Source organism: Chionomys nivalis, chromosome 21, assembly GCF_950005125.1.
Source record: "Chionomys nivalis chromosome 21, mChiNiv1.1, whole genome shotgun sequence".
Taxonomy (NCBI): Eukaryota; Metazoa; Chordata; class Mammalia; order Rodentia; family Cricetidae; genus Chionomys; species Chionomys nivalis.
Window position 1 is genome coordinate 42,185,643 of NC_080106.1, and position 16,660 is coordinate 42,202,302.

Genomic DNA, 16,660 nt, shown 5'->3' on the forward strand with positions numbered 1-16,660 from the left:
TAGTTTCTGTGTCCATCAAAGAACTGAACAAGGGTCTGAGGTGTTAGACACTTGGTTTGTGGCGTTTTTTAAAATGACAAGAAGGGAGAAGTCATGTCCATTGTGTTTATGAAAACAGAAATAGTGGACTAGAATTCAGTCTCAGAAGCAAGGAGACCATGTGCCATGCCACAGCATGGATAAACACTGAGGGCCGTGGGGAGCGTCAGGCCCTCGGAGAGAGGACGGTGGGTGCTAGAGTAGAGCATGTTTGCTAGGGAAAGATGCTGACGCCTCCTGAGCTGAAGCGAGGGAGATGAACTGATGGGCACAGCGGTAGGCGAGGGACAGATTATGTGGGGTGCTTGCCTAGCATGTGTGGCACCCTTAGTCTGAGTCCCAGCACTAGATAGACCAAGTGTGGTAGCACACACCTGCAACCCTGGCAGGCTTAGAAGTAGAGATGGGGCGATGGAAAATTCATAACCGTCCTAAAAATGTATCCAAGGCTAGCCTGAGCTACACAAGACTGTCTCAAAACAAACCAACCAAACACATATCTGGTGTGGTCATACAAGCCTCCCAGAATTTAGGAGATAGAAGCAGGAAGAGCAGAAGTTCAGAACCAGCCTGGACTACATGAAACACTATCTCAAAAAACATCAAACAAAATGAGGACTGACATTGTGGTGCATGCCTGTGACCCTAACACCTGGGACGCTAAGGTGGGAGGATTCACGGTGATCTGGGTTTCAGAGTAAGTTCTAGGCTAGCCTGGTCTTTGGAGTAAAAGTCTATCTTAGAACCAAAAGGTAAACACCCAAAAATGAACAACCCCTTCTCCCCAACCCACAATCTGAACTAAAGGCTTTACTGTACAAGACAAGCTCTCAGGGCATTGAGGCCAGGCCTTTAGAAAGACACTGACAGGGTGTGGAGCAAGCACCCCCTTTCCTGCTGCCCTCTCCTGCTTTCAGCCGAGGTCAGCACCGTGCTCAAGCTGGACAATGCAGTGGTGGGACAGACAGCCTGGAAGCCGTGCGGCCCCAATGCCTGGGACCAGAGCTTTACCCTGGAACTGGAGAGGGTGAGCTGAGTTGGGGGACAATGGGATTAGAGGAACAGGAGTTTGGGCTTCAGACACCCGAGATGATGGATGGCCCCATTCTTCTTCCTTGAGGCACGGGAGCTGGAGTTGGCTGTGTTCTGGAGGGACCAGAGGGGCCTGTGTGCGCTCAAATTTCTGAAGTTGGAGGACTTCTTGGACAACGAGAGGCATGAGGTGCAGCTGGACATGGAACCCCAGGGATGCCTGGTGGCTGAGGTACAGCTTACTCCCTGACTTCTGACCCCAAGATGTGTCTTGCCTCCTTGCCCCTGATTGTCCAGTATGCGGAGATTAATTTCAGATGGTTCTGAGCATTCACGGGAAGTCAGGCTCCTGAGAGTGGGGAATGATGCCAGGAACAGCACCGCTCACATAAGGAAGGCTCAGTGGTAATGGACCACGTATGAGATGTGGTCCCAGAAGACTGTGCCTCAGCAGATTACATGTTGACCTGGAGGCGGGCACAGTGGGGGAATGCTTGCCTAGCATGCACAAAGCCCTGGGCCCCATTTCTAATTCCAGATAAAACTAGATGTGGGCACTGGAGAGAGATGGCCTCAGCAGCTAAGAGCACTAGCTGTTCTTTCAGAGGACCCAAGTTTGACTACCAGCACCCACATGACTACTCACAGCTGTCTGTAACTCCAGTTGTAGGGGTTCTGACACCCTCTTCTGGCCTCCTTGGTTACTAGGTACACATGTGGTACACAGATATACATGCAGGCAAAACCCATACGTTAAACAAACAATAAAACTAAGTGTCATATAACCTCAAGTCACATGGTGAGCAGGAGGCCAGGGATATAAAAGACTTACCAAAATCCAAAACCAAAGCCAGATAGTGGTGCACACCTTTAATCCCAGCATTCTGGAAGCAGAGGCAGGTTTATCTCTGTGTTTGAGGCAGTCTGGTGCACTGAGCAAGTTCCAGGACAGCCAGAGCTACACAAACAAATCCTACCTTGAAAAACCAAGGAGGAGAAGAGAGAGATAGAGAGAGACAGACAGACAGACACCCTACCTTAAAAACAAAACAGTTGGATATGGTGGTGCACACCTTCAATCCCAGCACTCTGGAAACAGAGGCAGGCAGATCTGAGTTTGAAGCCAGCTTGATCTGCATAGCTGAGACCCTGTCTGAAACACAAATCAAGCCCCAAACCCCTATTTTCTGCCACTCCAGCCTGGGCTACATAGTGAGTTCTGTCTCAAAGAACCAAGCTCTGTGGTGAGCCTAGTGTGGAGCATGAGGCTCGTGTGTTCAAAGCTCTGGCTTCCGTCCCCAGCACCACAAAACAGCGGCAACAGCAAACTCGGGTAGAAGCGGATGCTGCTGGTGGCCGAAAAGCAAGTGAGGGCTGCACCTGACAGAACTCTCGGAAGTGTGGCTAGTCTAACTGGAAACCAAAGTTTTTACCTCACTCAAGTTTTGAGGAATTTAAATTTTGATTTCCACACATGGTACCTATGCAGAACTCAATAACTATAACATGTTGGAATTGGGAATACTAAGCAAAATCATCACGGCTCCCTCATGGGCGGCTATGCCACCTCCCAAATACAGCCACAGGTTTGTGACTAAATCTTTAATACACAGGGCTACTGGGGACACGGCTGACCTTAGCAGCAGTACTAGATGGTGCTCATGTGGCCAACGGCAACCACACTCAGTAGGCCATGTGACACAGGTCCCCGGACTTGCACCGGGCTTGTTGGTCCACAGGAGGGTCTAATTGCTTGCTTCCTCCATTTCCAAGCTGGAAGCCTGTTATGGTTTGAACATGGATGTTCCTGTCCTAAGTACTTTTCATGCGGCTGTGGTAAAACACCCTCGCAGAAGCAGTTTTGGGAGGAGGGGGTTTCTTTTGGCTCCTCGTTTATCACGGTGGGGAGGTCAGGACAGCAGGAGCTGTAGGTGGCTGTCACAGTGGTAGGGAGTGAAGTCAGGAAGCAGGGGGGCTGATAACTAATATTAACTATTACAACCCCACAGAGGACTTATGGGTTTGAACACTCGCTCCCCAGCTGCTGGCCGTTTTGAGAGGTTCTAGAAGCTTCAGAAATGTATCACTAGTAGACAGACTGTGAGGACTATAGTTAGGCCCTTCTTCCTGCTAGCTTTCTGCCTCCTGGTCCTCAGAGAAGTAACTGTGCTTTCGTCTTCTGCCACTGTGGACCCCATTGCCTGAGCCGCCATGTCTTCCTTCCGTGATGGACTATGTTCCCTAAACTGTGCGCCAGAATAGACTGCTCCAGTCGCTTCTGTCAGAGTGAGCACTTCCGAAGGCTCCTCCATAGTCATCAGCTCCAGGAGAAATAAACTTAGAGGAAGCAGATTTCTTTGGGTTCATGGTTTCTGATCATAGCCATTCCCCCCCCCCCCATTGTTGCCACTAAGTTAGTGGCAAAGCACAACATGGAATGGAGCTGCTCTCGTGCCAACAGGGAGACAGAGGGACGAGTAAGGTCTGGTAGTGATGTCATCTTCCCCACAATCCATCAGGCTCGGACCCCATCCGTAGTGAATCCAGGAGGGAGGTCATTGGCTATGCATAGTCACTGCCAAAGGTCAGCTTTACACCGGCTGCTAGAATCAAGCCACTTGCCCTCAGAGAGGCCTAGTGCCCATATTTAAGGTGATAAGTGCCTCTGCTCCTGAGACCACTGCAGCTGAGCATGTTTGTCCCCACAGGTCACCTTTCGCAACCCCATCATTGAGCGGATCCCTAGGCTACAACGGCAGAAAAAAATTTTCTCCAAGCAGCAAGGTAAGAAGTGGCCCAAGTGAGCCGAGTCTGAGCCAGGGACCCTCAGGACATCACAGGTAGTGATCCTAGCCTTGCTCTCCTAGGGAAGGCATTTCAGCGTGCCAGACAGATGAACATTGATGTGGCAACTTGGGTGAGGCTCCTCCGGAGACTCATCCCTAATTCTGTCACCACGGGTACCTTCAGTCCCAACGCATCTCCAGGTTCTGAGGTTCGGAACACTGGGTAAGGAAGGAGGATGGCCCCAGTCTCACCCGTCCCTTGTCTCCAGGGTACTAGGTTCCCAACTCATCTTCCTCCCTCTCCTTCAGAGATATATCCATGGACAAGTTGAACCTTGGTGCTGACTCAGACAGCTCGTCCCAGAAGAGTCCCCCAGGGATGCCCCCCACCTTATGCAGCCTGGTGAGTGCCCGCCTCCTCTAGGCAGGGCGGCCTAGGGAACCCGCTGCTCTTTCAGAAGCCTGCAGGACCTAACCAGGGATCGCACAGCAGAACCAGACTTTTTGTTTGGTTTTGTTCAATATATAGACTTTGAACTCTTGAACTCCTGATCCTCCTGCCTCTGTCCCCTGAGTGGTGGGATTCCCAGGCCTGATCTCTAGGTTGCCAATGGTGAAATCCAGGGCTTTTTGCATGCTAGGCAGATGCTCTGCCAACTGAACAACATCCTAGGACCTCGACTGTTTTCTATCCTAGCTTAAAATTGTCAGCTGGGAAGCTGGACAGAGTGGTGCCAGCATACCATCCCAGCAAGGGGTGGCTGAGGCAGGGGCATCGCTGGAGTCCAGCCTAGACTATAGTAAGTTCTAAGCCAGCTGGGCTACATACCCAGACCCTGTCTCAAAACCAAAGCTAACTAAGTAAGGGTCACGTGAGCTTGGGGGCTAGAAATTTGCTCTCCAGAAGAGCTCTTGAATAGCGTGCTTGCAGCTCTGGGTTCCATCTCCAGCCTGGAAAAAAAAAGAAAAAAAGAAAAGAAAAAAAAAAGAAAAGAAAGAAACATAAACTTTGAGCTGGCGAGAAGAGGGCAGAAAAGGTGCCCATTTGTGAGCCCTGTCCTGGGAAGCAGGGGTGGGGTTCAGGAACGCGGGTCATCCTCAGCTTGGTAACAGTTCTTTTGTGGGGGAGCATTTTTTCTTTTTGAGATTATAATATAGCAGTTCCCTCTTCCCTTTTATCCCTTTAAATCCTTCTGTAGACCCCTTCTTGTTTTCTTTCAAATTCATGACCTCTTTTTTCATTAATTGCTGTTGCATGCATGTGTGTTTGTGTGAATATTTATATATTCCTACATACAATCTGCTCATCCTTGATAATGTCAAATATTTGTATGTTTTCAAGGCTGACCATTTGATATTGGGTAACTAGGTAGTGTGCTTTTCCCAGGGAAAGACTTATCTCTCTTACTCTAAGCATAGCTTAGTGACTGTAGTTCTTTGAGTAGAGCTGAGACTTCGTGGCCTTTTCCCCAGCCTCTTTGCCATGCCTGTTGTTGTCCATGTTCAGCTCACAGCTGTTGAGACTTTACAGGCTAGCTTCTGCCACCTGCAGGAGATAGCCCACGGCAACTTCCTGATCCTCTGGCTCTTACAGTCATTCTACCACCACCCCTTCCACAGAGTTCCCTGAGTCTTTGGTGTGGGAGTGTTTTATAGAGGTGTCCACTGGAACTGGACTCCACACCTCTGCATTCTGATTGATTATGGTTTCTGTAGTGGTCTCCATCCATAGCAAAGAGAGGTTTCCTTCATGAGGGGTGAGGACTACTTATCTGTGGGTGTAAGGACAAATATTTAGAATGTAGTTAGGGAATGTGCTGGTTCAGTACAATGGTGGCTATAGGTTTCCTCCAGGTTCTGTAACTTCACTAGCTCTGGGTAGTTGGCTGGGTTTCCAGTACCTGGCATATTTTGTTGAGCGGGTCTAAGTCCAGTTACAGAGCTGTTGGTCTAAAACATGAAGGAAAACAAATCAGTTTATATCAAAGACAGATTTTGTTGCTCTCTTGATGGGAGTGCAGCTGTCATGAGCTTGCTCAGTTCTGTGGTCGTGGTGTTTGTGTAGAGTCAAGGAGCTGACTCAGCTCTGCGAGCTGTCGAGTGTTGCCCGGGAGAGTAGCGGGCAGACCCCAGCACTTTCCTATTGATCACCATGGTGGGGATGTCATAGACAGGACTCCTGTGGGTCACCAGATGCTCCTTTTCTTTTTCCCTTGTCTTAGTTAGGAGACACCATGACCACGGCAGCTCCTATAAAGGAAAACATTTCATTGGGGTGACTCGCTTGCAGTTCAGAGGTTCAGACCATTATCATCATGGTGGGACATGGAGGTGTGTAGGCAGATATGCTGCTGGAGAAGTACCTGAGGGTCCTACATCTTGCAGGCAACAGGAAGTGGTGTGAGTGTTACACTGATTGAAACTTGAGCAAACGATTCCTTAAAGCCCGTCCCCACAGTGACCCACTTCAACAAGGCCATGCCTCCTACTGGTGGGACATTTCTTTCAAACAGCCACATTCCCTCCAACCGTTTCCGGCTTTGATAGGCTATATATCCATAGGCTGGCCACCAGCATTCAACATTTATCTATTTTCCTCGTATATTCATCTATTTATTTGTTTGTTTGTTTTGGATTTGTCAAGACAAGGTTTCTCTGTGTAGCCCTAGCTGTCCTTGAACTCACTATGCGACCAGGCTGGCCTTAGACTCACAAAAATTGCCTTCTCTCTCCTGAGTACTGGGATTAAAAGTGTGTGCCACCATGCCTGGCTTCTTTTAAAAGTTTTTAATCTTTCTATTTATTTTGTGTGAATGTGTGGACACTCATATGGAGGTCAGAGGAACAACTTACAGAACTCAGTTCTCTCCCTCCACCTTGTGGGGCCCAGGACTCAGGTGCCTTACCCACTGTGTTACGTTGTTGACCCAGTTCCCATTTCTTTTTGTATCATGCTGCTTCAGCCTCCTGAGTGCTGAGATCGTGTCCCAGCACCTGACTGTAGTACCTACTTGTCACCTCTTTCCTTTTGGAAAAGGGGATGGAACCTGGGGTCTCACATGAGCTGCACCCTCGGTCCTGATTCTCTTTCTCTTTCAATATGTGTGTTTGTATGTTGTTTTTTTGGGGGTGTATATGTGTTACACCTCACAAGTGTGGGGGTCAGAGGACAACTTGTAGGAATTGATTCTGTCCTTTTACTATGTGGGTCTTGGGATCTACCTCAGGACACCAGGCTTGGTACAGGAAGCACCCTCCCTTACCTGAGCCATTTTGAAGGCTGCCCCAGGCCTGATTGTTTTCAGTCAGATGCTCACGTGGCATGGCTAGGCCGGGATGGAGCTCTGTAGTAGAGCCTTCACCTCGCAGGTGTGAGTCCTGCATTCCATGCCCAGTCCAAGTCCATCAGTCCATCCGTCTGTCCAGGCTGAAACCAGTAAATATGAAGTATACTGGGAGGAAAATGGAGCAGAGATGGACAAGGGGCCCTGTTCTTCAGTCAGGAGTCATCTGATGCCTGCACAGGTAATCTAAGTAAAGGGTCACAGAGGACGGACCTGGGCCTGGTGATGCAAGCCTGGGATCCACATTATCCAGCAGGCTGAGGCAGAAGGATCACAAGTCCAAGAGATAGCTTGGGCAATTTGGTGAGAACCTGCTCAAAGAAAATAAATAGTGCCAGGGGGTACCATGTGTAACCATGTGTAGGAACTAGGTTCTTCCCTAGTCCTACAAAGAAATCATGTCAATGTGAAGGCAAAGGTCCTGGGGGTGTGTGGAGGTCAGGCACGGGGAGAGGAGGGGAGGGAGTAGCTCGGGCCCTGTTGGCTCTTAGGGATAACTCTGACTTGTGGCTACCATGACCTCTGCACCACAGAGTTCTCCAACCCATGAATCCACCTCCTCTCCAGAGCCGCCTTCAGAGACCCAGGAGACCCCAGGCCCCGGCCCGTGCAGGTGATACCCCTCCCTCCCCACTCCCGCATTCCTGCCTACTCTCTGAGTTCACTAGCTCCCTTCTTCCACAGCCCCCTGAGGAAGTCACCCCTGATGCTTGAGGACTTCAAGTTCTTGGCAGTGCTGGGTCGGGGTCATTTTGGGAAGGTGAGGCAGGGGAAGGACTTATGGGCTCAGAGGTCTTCCTCCAAGGGCCCAGGGTGTCCATTAAGGCTCCTGTGCCCACTGTGTTACAGGTGCTGCTGTCTGAATTCCGCTCTAGTGGGGAGCTCTTTGCCATCAAAGCCTTGAAGAAAGGTGACATAGTAGCCCGAGACGAGGTGGAGAGGTGAGGCCCTATCCTGGCCCTTGAGGATTTCTAGGAAACAGCCCAAGAATAGGTCACTATTGAGCATTTCAGTGAGAGACTCACGGTACTAGAACTCACAACCCTCTTACCTAAGACTTAGAAAGTAATTACTGCGACTCACTCTTCTCCCCTTCCAGAGTGAATGCTGCTATTGTCTCCCACTCTGCTCATGGGTTAACAGTCTGCCAGAGGTCACACAGTAGGCAGGAGGTTCAGGACTAAACTGTAAACTGTAGGGATGTGGGGCTGCCTCAGTTTTGGGGTCAGGGTTCCAGGTAAGATGCCTCTGTCACCCGTGCCTCTGGATGCTAGGAAAAGCTGGCCTCCCTTCAGAGCTCAGCCTCCTGATCTACCCATCAAATACACATGGAAGTGCCTTCCACATAGGGTTCTCTGGTGGATCAAGGAAGAAGGTCTATTTAAAGTGTTCTTCACGGTCCTTGACCCTCTAGAGGCATCAGGCTGTCCCGAGACTTCCCAGCCACCTTTGTAATAACCAGGAACCTGATCCAAAGTTTAAATGAGTAAGAGGGATTTATTTACTGATCTGGAGAGAAGCCGACATGTCTGCCTTAAAGGCACTGTGCGCAGGTGCTTGGTGGCGTTTCTGGCTGTGTGCTCCTTTGTGGGCTGTGCTTGCGGCCCTCTCACAGAGACTGAAGCTTTTCTGCCCCGAAGTTCAGACCCGGTTCCTCCACCTGCTTTAGTCCACACGGGGTGCTGTCCCTAATCCAGTCCCCAGCATGCACTTGGACTGCTCTGATCAGCCTGAGCCTGTGCCCTCACCTGCTTCCCAAGACAATGCATAGATTGTGGCTGTGTAGCAGCCACGACGCCCAAAGTTGCACAGTAAAGCAGGTCCTCAACAGACACCTGTTGTGAGCGCCAGAGGGCATGGGCGCAGGTCAGAGAGCGGCTGGGCCCTCTGACTTCTGCCTCCTGCCTAGCTTGATGTGTGAGAAGCGGATTTTGGCGGCCGTGACCAGGGCAGGACATCCCTTCCTGGTGAACCTTTTCGGCTGTTTCCAGACCCCAGAGCACGTGTGCTTTGTGATGGAGTACTCAGCGGGCGGAGACCTGATGCTGCACATCCACAGCGATGTGTTCTCTGAGCCGCGGGCCGTGTGAGTCTTCTTTCCTGCCCATCACTGAGGCCCCGCACCTCTACCCTGCCTCCCACCCTCCACCCTGCCTCCCACCCCGTCACCCACAGAGCTTTGGGACCCCAGGGGTTAGGGACTTTGGCACCCGTGGAGCCAGGCTTGTGTGAACTTGTGCGTCTCTGCAGCTTCTATTCTGCCTGTGTGGTGCTGGGGCTGCAGTTCCTCCATGAACACAAGATTGTCTACAGGTGTGTACACGAGAGCACGTTCTGCCCATAGACTGGACATGCTCAAGCTCTGTACAAAGCCCCCACTCCCAATCACCCCTCTTTACATCCCCTGACACCCCCATTCCCCAGGGACCTGAAGTTGGACAATTTGCTCCTGGATACTGAGGGCTACGTCAAGATCGCAGACTTTGGCCTCTGCAAGGAGGGTGAGGGGCTGCAATCCTGGGATGAGAGGACTAGGGGGTGGTCAGGTGACAGTCTCTTCTCTGTGGGCTTTGCTTGCAGGCACATGCTCACCCTAAGAGCTTCAGGGTAGTTTGCCAGCTTTAGCCCCTCCTCCCCGGGTCTCCCTATACTGATTAGGGGTAGGGCTGGCTATTTGGAGTGTCTCATGCTCTTACCCCCCCACCCCCAGCCACTGGTGGCTCACATGGCCTTGCTTTCCACCCCACCCAGGGATGGGCTATGGAGACCGGACCAGCACATTCTGTGGAACCCCAGAGTTCCTGGCGCCCGAAGTGCTGACAGACACATCCTACACGCGAGCGGTGGACTGGTGGGGACTGGGCGTGTTGCTCTATGAGATGCTGGTTGGGGAGGTGAGGCCTAGGCTACCTTTTTGTCTGTAGAGAACATGCATGTGCCCTGGCATGGGATGGGAATCCACCCCTGCTATGTGTTAGCTTTGCCCCTCTGATCTCAGCTTCTGTAACTAAAACGAGATACTTACCCTCTGTAAGCCAGCTCTGGGACACCCCCAGGGGTAGGGGTAGGGCCCTTGGGTAGTACTGGGTGAGCTGGACTGGCTAAAAGTGGGGTCTTACTCAACCTGACTCTCTCTGCCCTCCAGTCTCCGTTCCCTGGGGACGACGAGGAGGAGGTTTTTGACAGTATTGTCAACGATGAGGTTCGTTATCCCCGTTTCCTGTCAGCAGAGGCCATTGGCATCATGAGAAGGGTAAGCATACCCCCTAGCACAAAGAGCAAGGTGGGCAGAAAAGGGTTCTGAGGCACAGGACTCGGATACACACTGACATGCACCTTGTCTCACAGCTGCTGCGGAGGAACCCAGAGCGGAGGTTGGGAGCCACTGAGCGGGATGCAGAAGATGTGAAAAAACAGCCTTTTTTCAGGGTGAGCAGACTCCTTCCTCACCCTGTCAGTCACCCCAAGGACCTGGGTGTTTCTCCCAGTTCATTCCCACCCCAAATCTAGTTGCTCCATCTCAAGAGTTTTATTGCCCCCCAAGGCCACCATGATTCCTCTCAAATGTTACCTCCTTTTGTCTGCACCCCTCATTCCCCCTCTTTACTCCCACTGCTAATCCAGGCCCATGCCATTACAGGGCTAACCTGAGCTATCCCAGACTCCCTTGATTGATCTGAGCTCTAGTCCCTCTGCACCTTGTCTACTTCCTGCCGGTCTCCAGACTTCCCCGCATCCTCCATCATGACTCTCTGTTCTCCTCTCCACAGACGCTGGGCTGGGATGTCCTGTTGGCTCGTCGCCTGCCCCCACCCTTCGTGCCTACACTTTCGGGGCGCACCGATGTCAGCAACTTCGATGAGGAGTTCACTGGGGAGGCGCCCACGCTGAGCCCACCCCGGGATGCGCGGCCCCTCACAGCTGTGGAGCAGGCTGCCTTCCGGGATTTCGACTTTGTGGCAGGAGGCTACTAGCCCCAAGCCCCTGCTTTGCCCAAGAGTTCTTGGTTTTAAAAAGGTCTTTGGGGTTTACCCCATACATGCATTTTCAGCCTCTGTGTGCAATCTGGGGTGGGGTGTGCTTGGAGCAGGTGATGGAGGCAGGCAGACTCAGGGGGGACAGAACTGTGCTAGGGCTCAATTGAACGGTCAAGCTGTGAACATGCATTAGTGGGGGATGAGGACGGTGCTCAGGGCTGTGTTGGTGGAGAACATTGGGGTTTTAAGGCTGTAGTGGGTACAAGGTTAGGACAGAGAACAAAATGAGGAGAATGCTTGGTTGCAAGGCGGTGGCAGAGACAGGAAGTGGACCCAAAACCTCGCTGCATTTGTGGGGATCTCTGATCTCAGAACTAAGGATTTAGTGTAGTGCTCATGCTTTTGGAGCTGCTGACCTGAGGATCCCACCTCTAATATTTGCAACATCCTAATGTGTCTGCGCCACCGCGTGGCCAACGTTAGAATTGTACTCGTCTGGGCGGAGCCTCTTTCACTAAAGAGCGGTCACAGTGTGTGTCCCCGCCACACAGGACACATCGCCCATGTTAGTGTTTGAAGCTCTCTACACCCTTGAGCCCTGCCCAGTGGTTTGGCTTAGCTTCTGGGCATACTCAGAGATGGCTGAAGCCACTGTGTCGGGAGCTACGCAGTGAACTGGCCTCCCAGGCACCCTTGGTTAGGCCCAGCTCTGTTGGGCCATCCTTTGCACCGGCCCTCAGGGGCAAGAGACGAAGCAGTTGACGCAGCACGGCCTGGCGCAGCAGGATGTACACCCACGGATCCAGGATCTGGTTCCACGACGCGAGGCGCACAGCCAGAAACAGCGGCCTTTGCAGGGAGCTAGAGTTCCAGCCCCCGATGGCCAATATCACCAACACCTGCGAGAAAAGCAGGCGTGAACCGTGTGAGAGAAGGGGTGGGCGGGCTATGCTGGGCAAATACTGTGTGGGAAGGAGAGTGACTGAGCAAAGGTCGGCAGTGAGTGCGGAGTCTAGCTAGAGAAGACTCGCTTTGCTAGCACACAGGACAAAAGAAAGGTAAAAAAGCTGGGGAGGGCCAGGCGCTGGTGGCGTACGTCTTTAATCCCAGCACTAGGAGGCAGAGGCAGGCGGATCTCTGTGAGTTCGAGGCCAGCCAGGTCTACAAGAGATAGTTCCAGGACAGGCTTCAAAGCTACAGAGAAACCTTGTTTCGAAAAACTAAAATAAAATAAAAAGCTGGGGAGGAAGAAGGCTAGAAATGAAGGAAGCTGGGGGACGAACTAAGAAGCTTGAGTGAATCGAGTAAGATCCGAAGAGGGCGAAGGTAGAGCCGGGTATAGCAGAGGGATAAGACAGAGGGGCAGCAGAGGGGTAAGGCTTTTTGTGCAGGCAGGGTGATAAGGGAGCAGAGGCCAGGAGGGGGAAGGAAGGAGTATGGTTGGAGGAGCAACTGCCCCTCACCAGCAGGGGGCTCCAGCAGATGCACGACACCACCATGATGCCCACGAGCTGGCCCACCATCTCCACGTCGTGCGCGCGAACCCTGCGCACCGAGCCGCCGCCCCGGGAGCTACGGAGGGTGGCGGAGGCTGAAGCGATGGATGAGGAAGACGAGGTGGAGGCCAAGTGTGGTCCACGGGACCCCCAGCGCCGGCTATCTTCGGAGCGCCGGCGATCATCGGAGCCTGTGGTCTCACGGAGACGTCGAGAGCTGCGACGCCTCCAACGGGCTCGCAGGAGCGCCAGGCCGCTGAGCATATTGCACACGAGTGCCGCAAGGAGCGCTGCCAGGCCAAGGCCGGCGAAGAGGCCAGCAAGCAATGCCTGGCGCCAACCTCCACGAGGTCCAAGACTAATGAAACACCAGGTGCCAGGGTACTGTAGCTCGTAGTGACCCACGTGTGCTAGCGGCAGCAGCGCCACTGCCAAAGCCATGGCGGCCAGCACGACTAGTGCCAGGCGTGCGTGGGCCACTGACATGCGCGCCGCATGGAGTAGTGGCTGCGTGACACCCACGCAGCGCTCCACGGCCATGCCGCAGCCAAGCAAGAGTGGGCACAGGCCGAAGAAGACCATGCAGCCGCCCAAGAAATGACAGGCCCCGCCAGCAGGCGAACGTCCTGCAGCGTACAGGCGAAGCACCAGCGCTCCCGGGATCACATGGCCTGCCAGGTCAATGACTAGCAGGCTAGCAACGAACAACAGAAAAGTGGCAGCTGAGCGGCGCCGCCGCAGACGACCTGCAGCTTGTGCCAGTAGCGCCAGCGCCAGCACGTTGGACACTGCACCCAGGGTCATGGAGAAGATAGGCAGCGCCGGTGATGTGCCGGAATCGCCTGGCAGCACCGTAGATGTGTTGGGGACCCTGGGTGTTGCGCACGCTGTTGCCTCGTCCGCTAGGCTCACGTTAAGCCCACAGGAGCTCATATCAGTGGCCAAGAGGGCTAGGTAGATAAGAGGAGGACACAGTGAGGCTAGGGTCCCACCACCACAGGATCCATGTAACAATGTGGGCTCTGTGCCTAGGGCACCTCCACATGACCCTGGTTGCGCCATTTCAGATCCCTCTTTATCACTGTCCCATGCCTTGTGCCTGTCCTCACACTGCCCCTACGTCGGTCTACTGCTTCGGGAACTCGACTGATCTGTCAGACATTCTTAGTATCTTTCTTCATCTCCCCGGCTCCCCACCCTCTAGTGCATCAGATTCCTGGTTTATGGCCTCATGGAATAGACCCCGACCCACTTCTGACCCAACTCCAGCCTTCACCATGTCTGCCCACTCTCCTCTCCTTTTTAGTAAGTCTCCTTGGCTGTCCCCGGAACTGGCTGTGTAGACTAGGCTGGCCTTAAAGAGATTCACCTGCCTGTGAGACCTGTGTCCTGGGATTCAAGACTCACACCACCATGACCAGCTGTTGGTCATCTTTTCTTCCTTGACGTCCCTATCCCAACAGCTCCACTACTATAGCCTATCTCTTCCAGTGGCCATGTCCTTGTCTCCAGAGACGCACTCTTGATCTCCAGTTTCATCTCTCCCGGAACAAGCCATCTCTATACTTAAAGACTCATTTCTGTGCCCCAAGGTCACTATGCCCTGTAGCCACATCTCTTGCCTCCATGTTCCTGTTCCCACAGACCCCTGCTTCCATGGACCCACCTTTCTCTAGAGTCCCGTCTTTGTTGCCAGAGTCACACCTCCATCTCCATGGCAATCTCTCAGCAGTCTGGTATTGCCCCATTCAGATGCCCACCCCATACTCCTACTGTGAACCAGCCTCTGGCTTGTTCTTCATTCTCTAGTAGAGAGGGCTAAAGCAGACATGCAGACATAACGGATGGACAGCCAGCCTTGGGCTGAGAGCCATGAACAGCGAGACCAGGATGGCCAATGCTCTCCTCTTCCCTGCTCACCGACCCTCAAGTCCCGGCTTCTTACCCAGTGCTGCTCAGGATGCAGGATCCCCATGGCCCGGAACTAGGCTCCTGCTGCCAGCGCCAGCTGCTCCCTGGCTCCCGGCAGGCCGCTCCCTCTTCCTGGGGCGGCTCCTCGGCTCTGTGCCGCCTCCACCCGCACCCCACTGGCCTCCAGGGGCTGCTCCACCCCATGCATGTCTGCCCGCTGGGGCTGGGAGCTGTGAGTGGGCGAAACCTCTGCTGTTGGCAATGGTCAGGATCACTTGGGCTCAGTTTCTTCCCGCCAAGGACTGAGGTTCTCTGAATTGGTCTGGTCTCTGTGACCCCCTCCTCCCAGTGAGGCAGAAGCAACCCCCCACACCCTCACCCGGGCCTCTTGCCTGCCTCATTAATAAAGTGGATAAAATCTAAACACTGGAAAAAGTGAGCATCGCCTAGGGCAGGCTGGGAGGTCTACACACTCTCATGGGGGTGGGGTGGGGTGCTATCCCCATTGGGTTTAAGGTTTGGGAACGAGCTGTGTGATGGGAACCAGCAATGTTGTCTGCCCTTAAGGTTGTCACAGGGTGGATGTAGGTGAGAAGCCCGGACCAGGGCAACAGGGAGTCATTCTTGGAGAAAGGGAGGTGGCTAAATGGCTCAGAGGAGTCAGGCTAGCACCGGCATCCTGCTTTAGGGTGGGGTAAGCTATTCGTAGGGCACCAGAACCACATCCTGCACCCACAGTTACAGCCTCACTTTACATCTTAAGAAGCGGAACATGAAGTCACTGTCCAATGACAAGTAAACACTGGAGAGCTCCCACCATTGTTGACTTTAACATCCACTCTCTTAGTACCCCCCAAATACAGACCCCTTGGGACGGATGTTTGCCCACACCTTAGTACAGGGTATAAACCTCACTTGACACTGTAAGTCTGTTACAGCCTTAGGGCACACCTCCTGGAGACATTACCCCACAAACCAATGCCTACGGGCACCCAGACCTTGCCCTGCCTAAGTCACATAATCACATCTCTAGACACTCTTAAGGCCTAGCTGTTTACCAATTCCCAAACAAGGACACACCAAGACCTATGCACACAGTGGACACAGCTCCCTGAAACTCAGAGGACCCAGCCCTTTTCCACTCAGCAAGACCACATTCCCAGCAGCTCCCATCAGAGACATGCAAGACCCCAGTGCAGGACCTGAGGCACAGCTGAATGACAGAGCACAGCCTAGCACGTGTGAGGCCATGACCTCAGTGGTCAGGGATGGCAAGTCACCCTGACAGTGGCTGTCCGTAGGGCTTGTGCATGTCAATATCTGGTATCCAGAGTCCGCATCTCCTGCCTGGAGTCAGGCAGCCCGTCCTGCTCAGCCTTCTTACAGTCATCTACACTGGGCTCACCCCCAAACATTCCTCCTGGGTGCTGGAGAGGGACCTCTGGCCTGGCTTCCCTCACTCTCTCCCTGCTCTCCAGGTCTGGCCAGGGTCCCACCCCACCCTTTTCTTGATCTTTCTAAATCCTAGGATGAAATGGACTGTCAAAACAAGCTTGGCAGGTTTATATCCCTGTGAAGCACTGGGCATGGATGCCTGTGTCCAAAATACAACCAGCCTCACCCAGGGTGCTGCAGGAGGGCAGCAGGCCTTGCTGCCTTCACAGAGGTGTTAGCTGCAGTCTCCTCATAAGGGGCATGGGAGGCCTTGGTGAGTGGGGAACCAGGTCTGAACCTCAAGTAAGCCAGAATCCCTACCACTGCCTGGGAGCTTGACGGCCTCCAGCCAGAGGAGGGGTTGTGGGCCAGCCAACTTTTAATTTGATCTGGAATCCAGGAGATAGATTTCAGCTGCCGCATTCTTTCCTTGCCACCCCTTCTACCCCAAAGCCAAACAGTTCCCAGAGAGAGTCTATATCCAAGAGAGTCAGTGGGCTACAGGAGCCCACCGCCTTGCTCACCCCTCCCTCCGGCAGTGTACACTCAAATGGGAGGTGACAGAATACAACTTAGGGGCTCCTCTCAGGGAGCTGCCGAAGGGGGTGGTAATATTCCCTTTACTAGGAGGGTTGTGCCCC

At 53.1% G+C, this 16,660-nt stretch overlaps 2 protein-coding genes across 6 annotated transcripts in view; one reads left to right on the forward strand and one right to left on the reverse strand.

The window, feature by feature from the left end:
- The window catches only part of Pkn1 (protein kinase N1), a 30,304-nt gene extending 19,059 nt beyond the window's left edge, over positions 1-11,245 (forward strand). For 4 of the 5 annotated variants that reach the window (XM_057753214.1, XM_057753216.1, XM_057753213.1 and 1 more), the window contains exons 8-22: positions 957-1,066; positions 1,160-1,303; positions 3,780-3,855; positions 3,939-4,080; positions 4,167-4,260; positions 7,735-7,814; positions 7,886-7,961; positions 8,051-8,142; positions 9,111-9,287; positions 9,452-9,514; positions 9,626-9,702; positions 9,953-10,095; positions 10,347-10,454; positions 10,550-10,630; positions 10,972-11,245. In XM_057753214.1, coding sequence (XP_057609197.1) covers positions 957-1,066; positions 1,160-1,303; positions 3,780-3,855; positions 3,939-4,080; positions 4,167-4,260; positions 7,735-7,814; positions 7,886-7,961; positions 8,051-8,142; positions 9,111-9,287; positions 9,452-9,514; positions 9,626-9,702; positions 9,953-10,095; positions 10,347-10,454; positions 10,550-10,630; positions 10,972-11,175 — 1,667 coding nt within the window. In that variant the 3' untranslated portion in view covers positions 11,176-11,245. Of the gene's footprint in view, positions 1-956; positions 1,067-1,159; positions 1,304-3,779; positions 3,856-3,938; positions 4,081-4,166; positions 4,261-7,734; positions 7,815-7,885; positions 7,962-8,050; positions 8,143-9,110; positions 9,288-9,451; positions 9,515-9,625; positions 9,703-9,952; positions 10,096-10,346; positions 10,455-10,549; positions 10,631-10,971 lie in introns of those variants that run through there. The other variant, XR_009055716.1, reaches the window with a different exon arrangement.
- Positions 11,246-11,810: 565 nt separating this feature from the next.
- On the reverse strand, positions 11,811-13,611 carry Ptger1 (prostaglandin E receptor 1). The gene is made up of 2 exons (XM_057753217.1): positions 12,642-13,611; positions 11,811-12,077 (listed from the first exon to the last, which is right to left on the reverse strand). The coding sequence occupies exons 1-2, from the start codon at positions 13,605-13,607 to the stop codon at positions 11,811-11,813; spliced, it is 1,233 nt and encodes a 410-aa protein (XP_057609200.1). The 5' UTR covers positions 13,608-13,611.
- Between the last annotated feature and the right edge of the window lie 3,049 nt (positions 13,612-16,660).

Excerpts from the sequence above, each read along its gene's own strand:
- Ptger1 (XM_057753217.1), bottom strand. The coding sequence starts at position 13,607 with ATGAGCTCCTGTGGGCTTAACGTGAGCCTAGCGGACGAGGCAACAGCG. Across the intron at positions 12,078-12,641 it reads TCTGCTGGAGCCCCCTGCTG|GTGTTGGTGATATTGGCCAT; the intron begins GTGAGGGGCAGT and ends CTTTTCTCGCAG.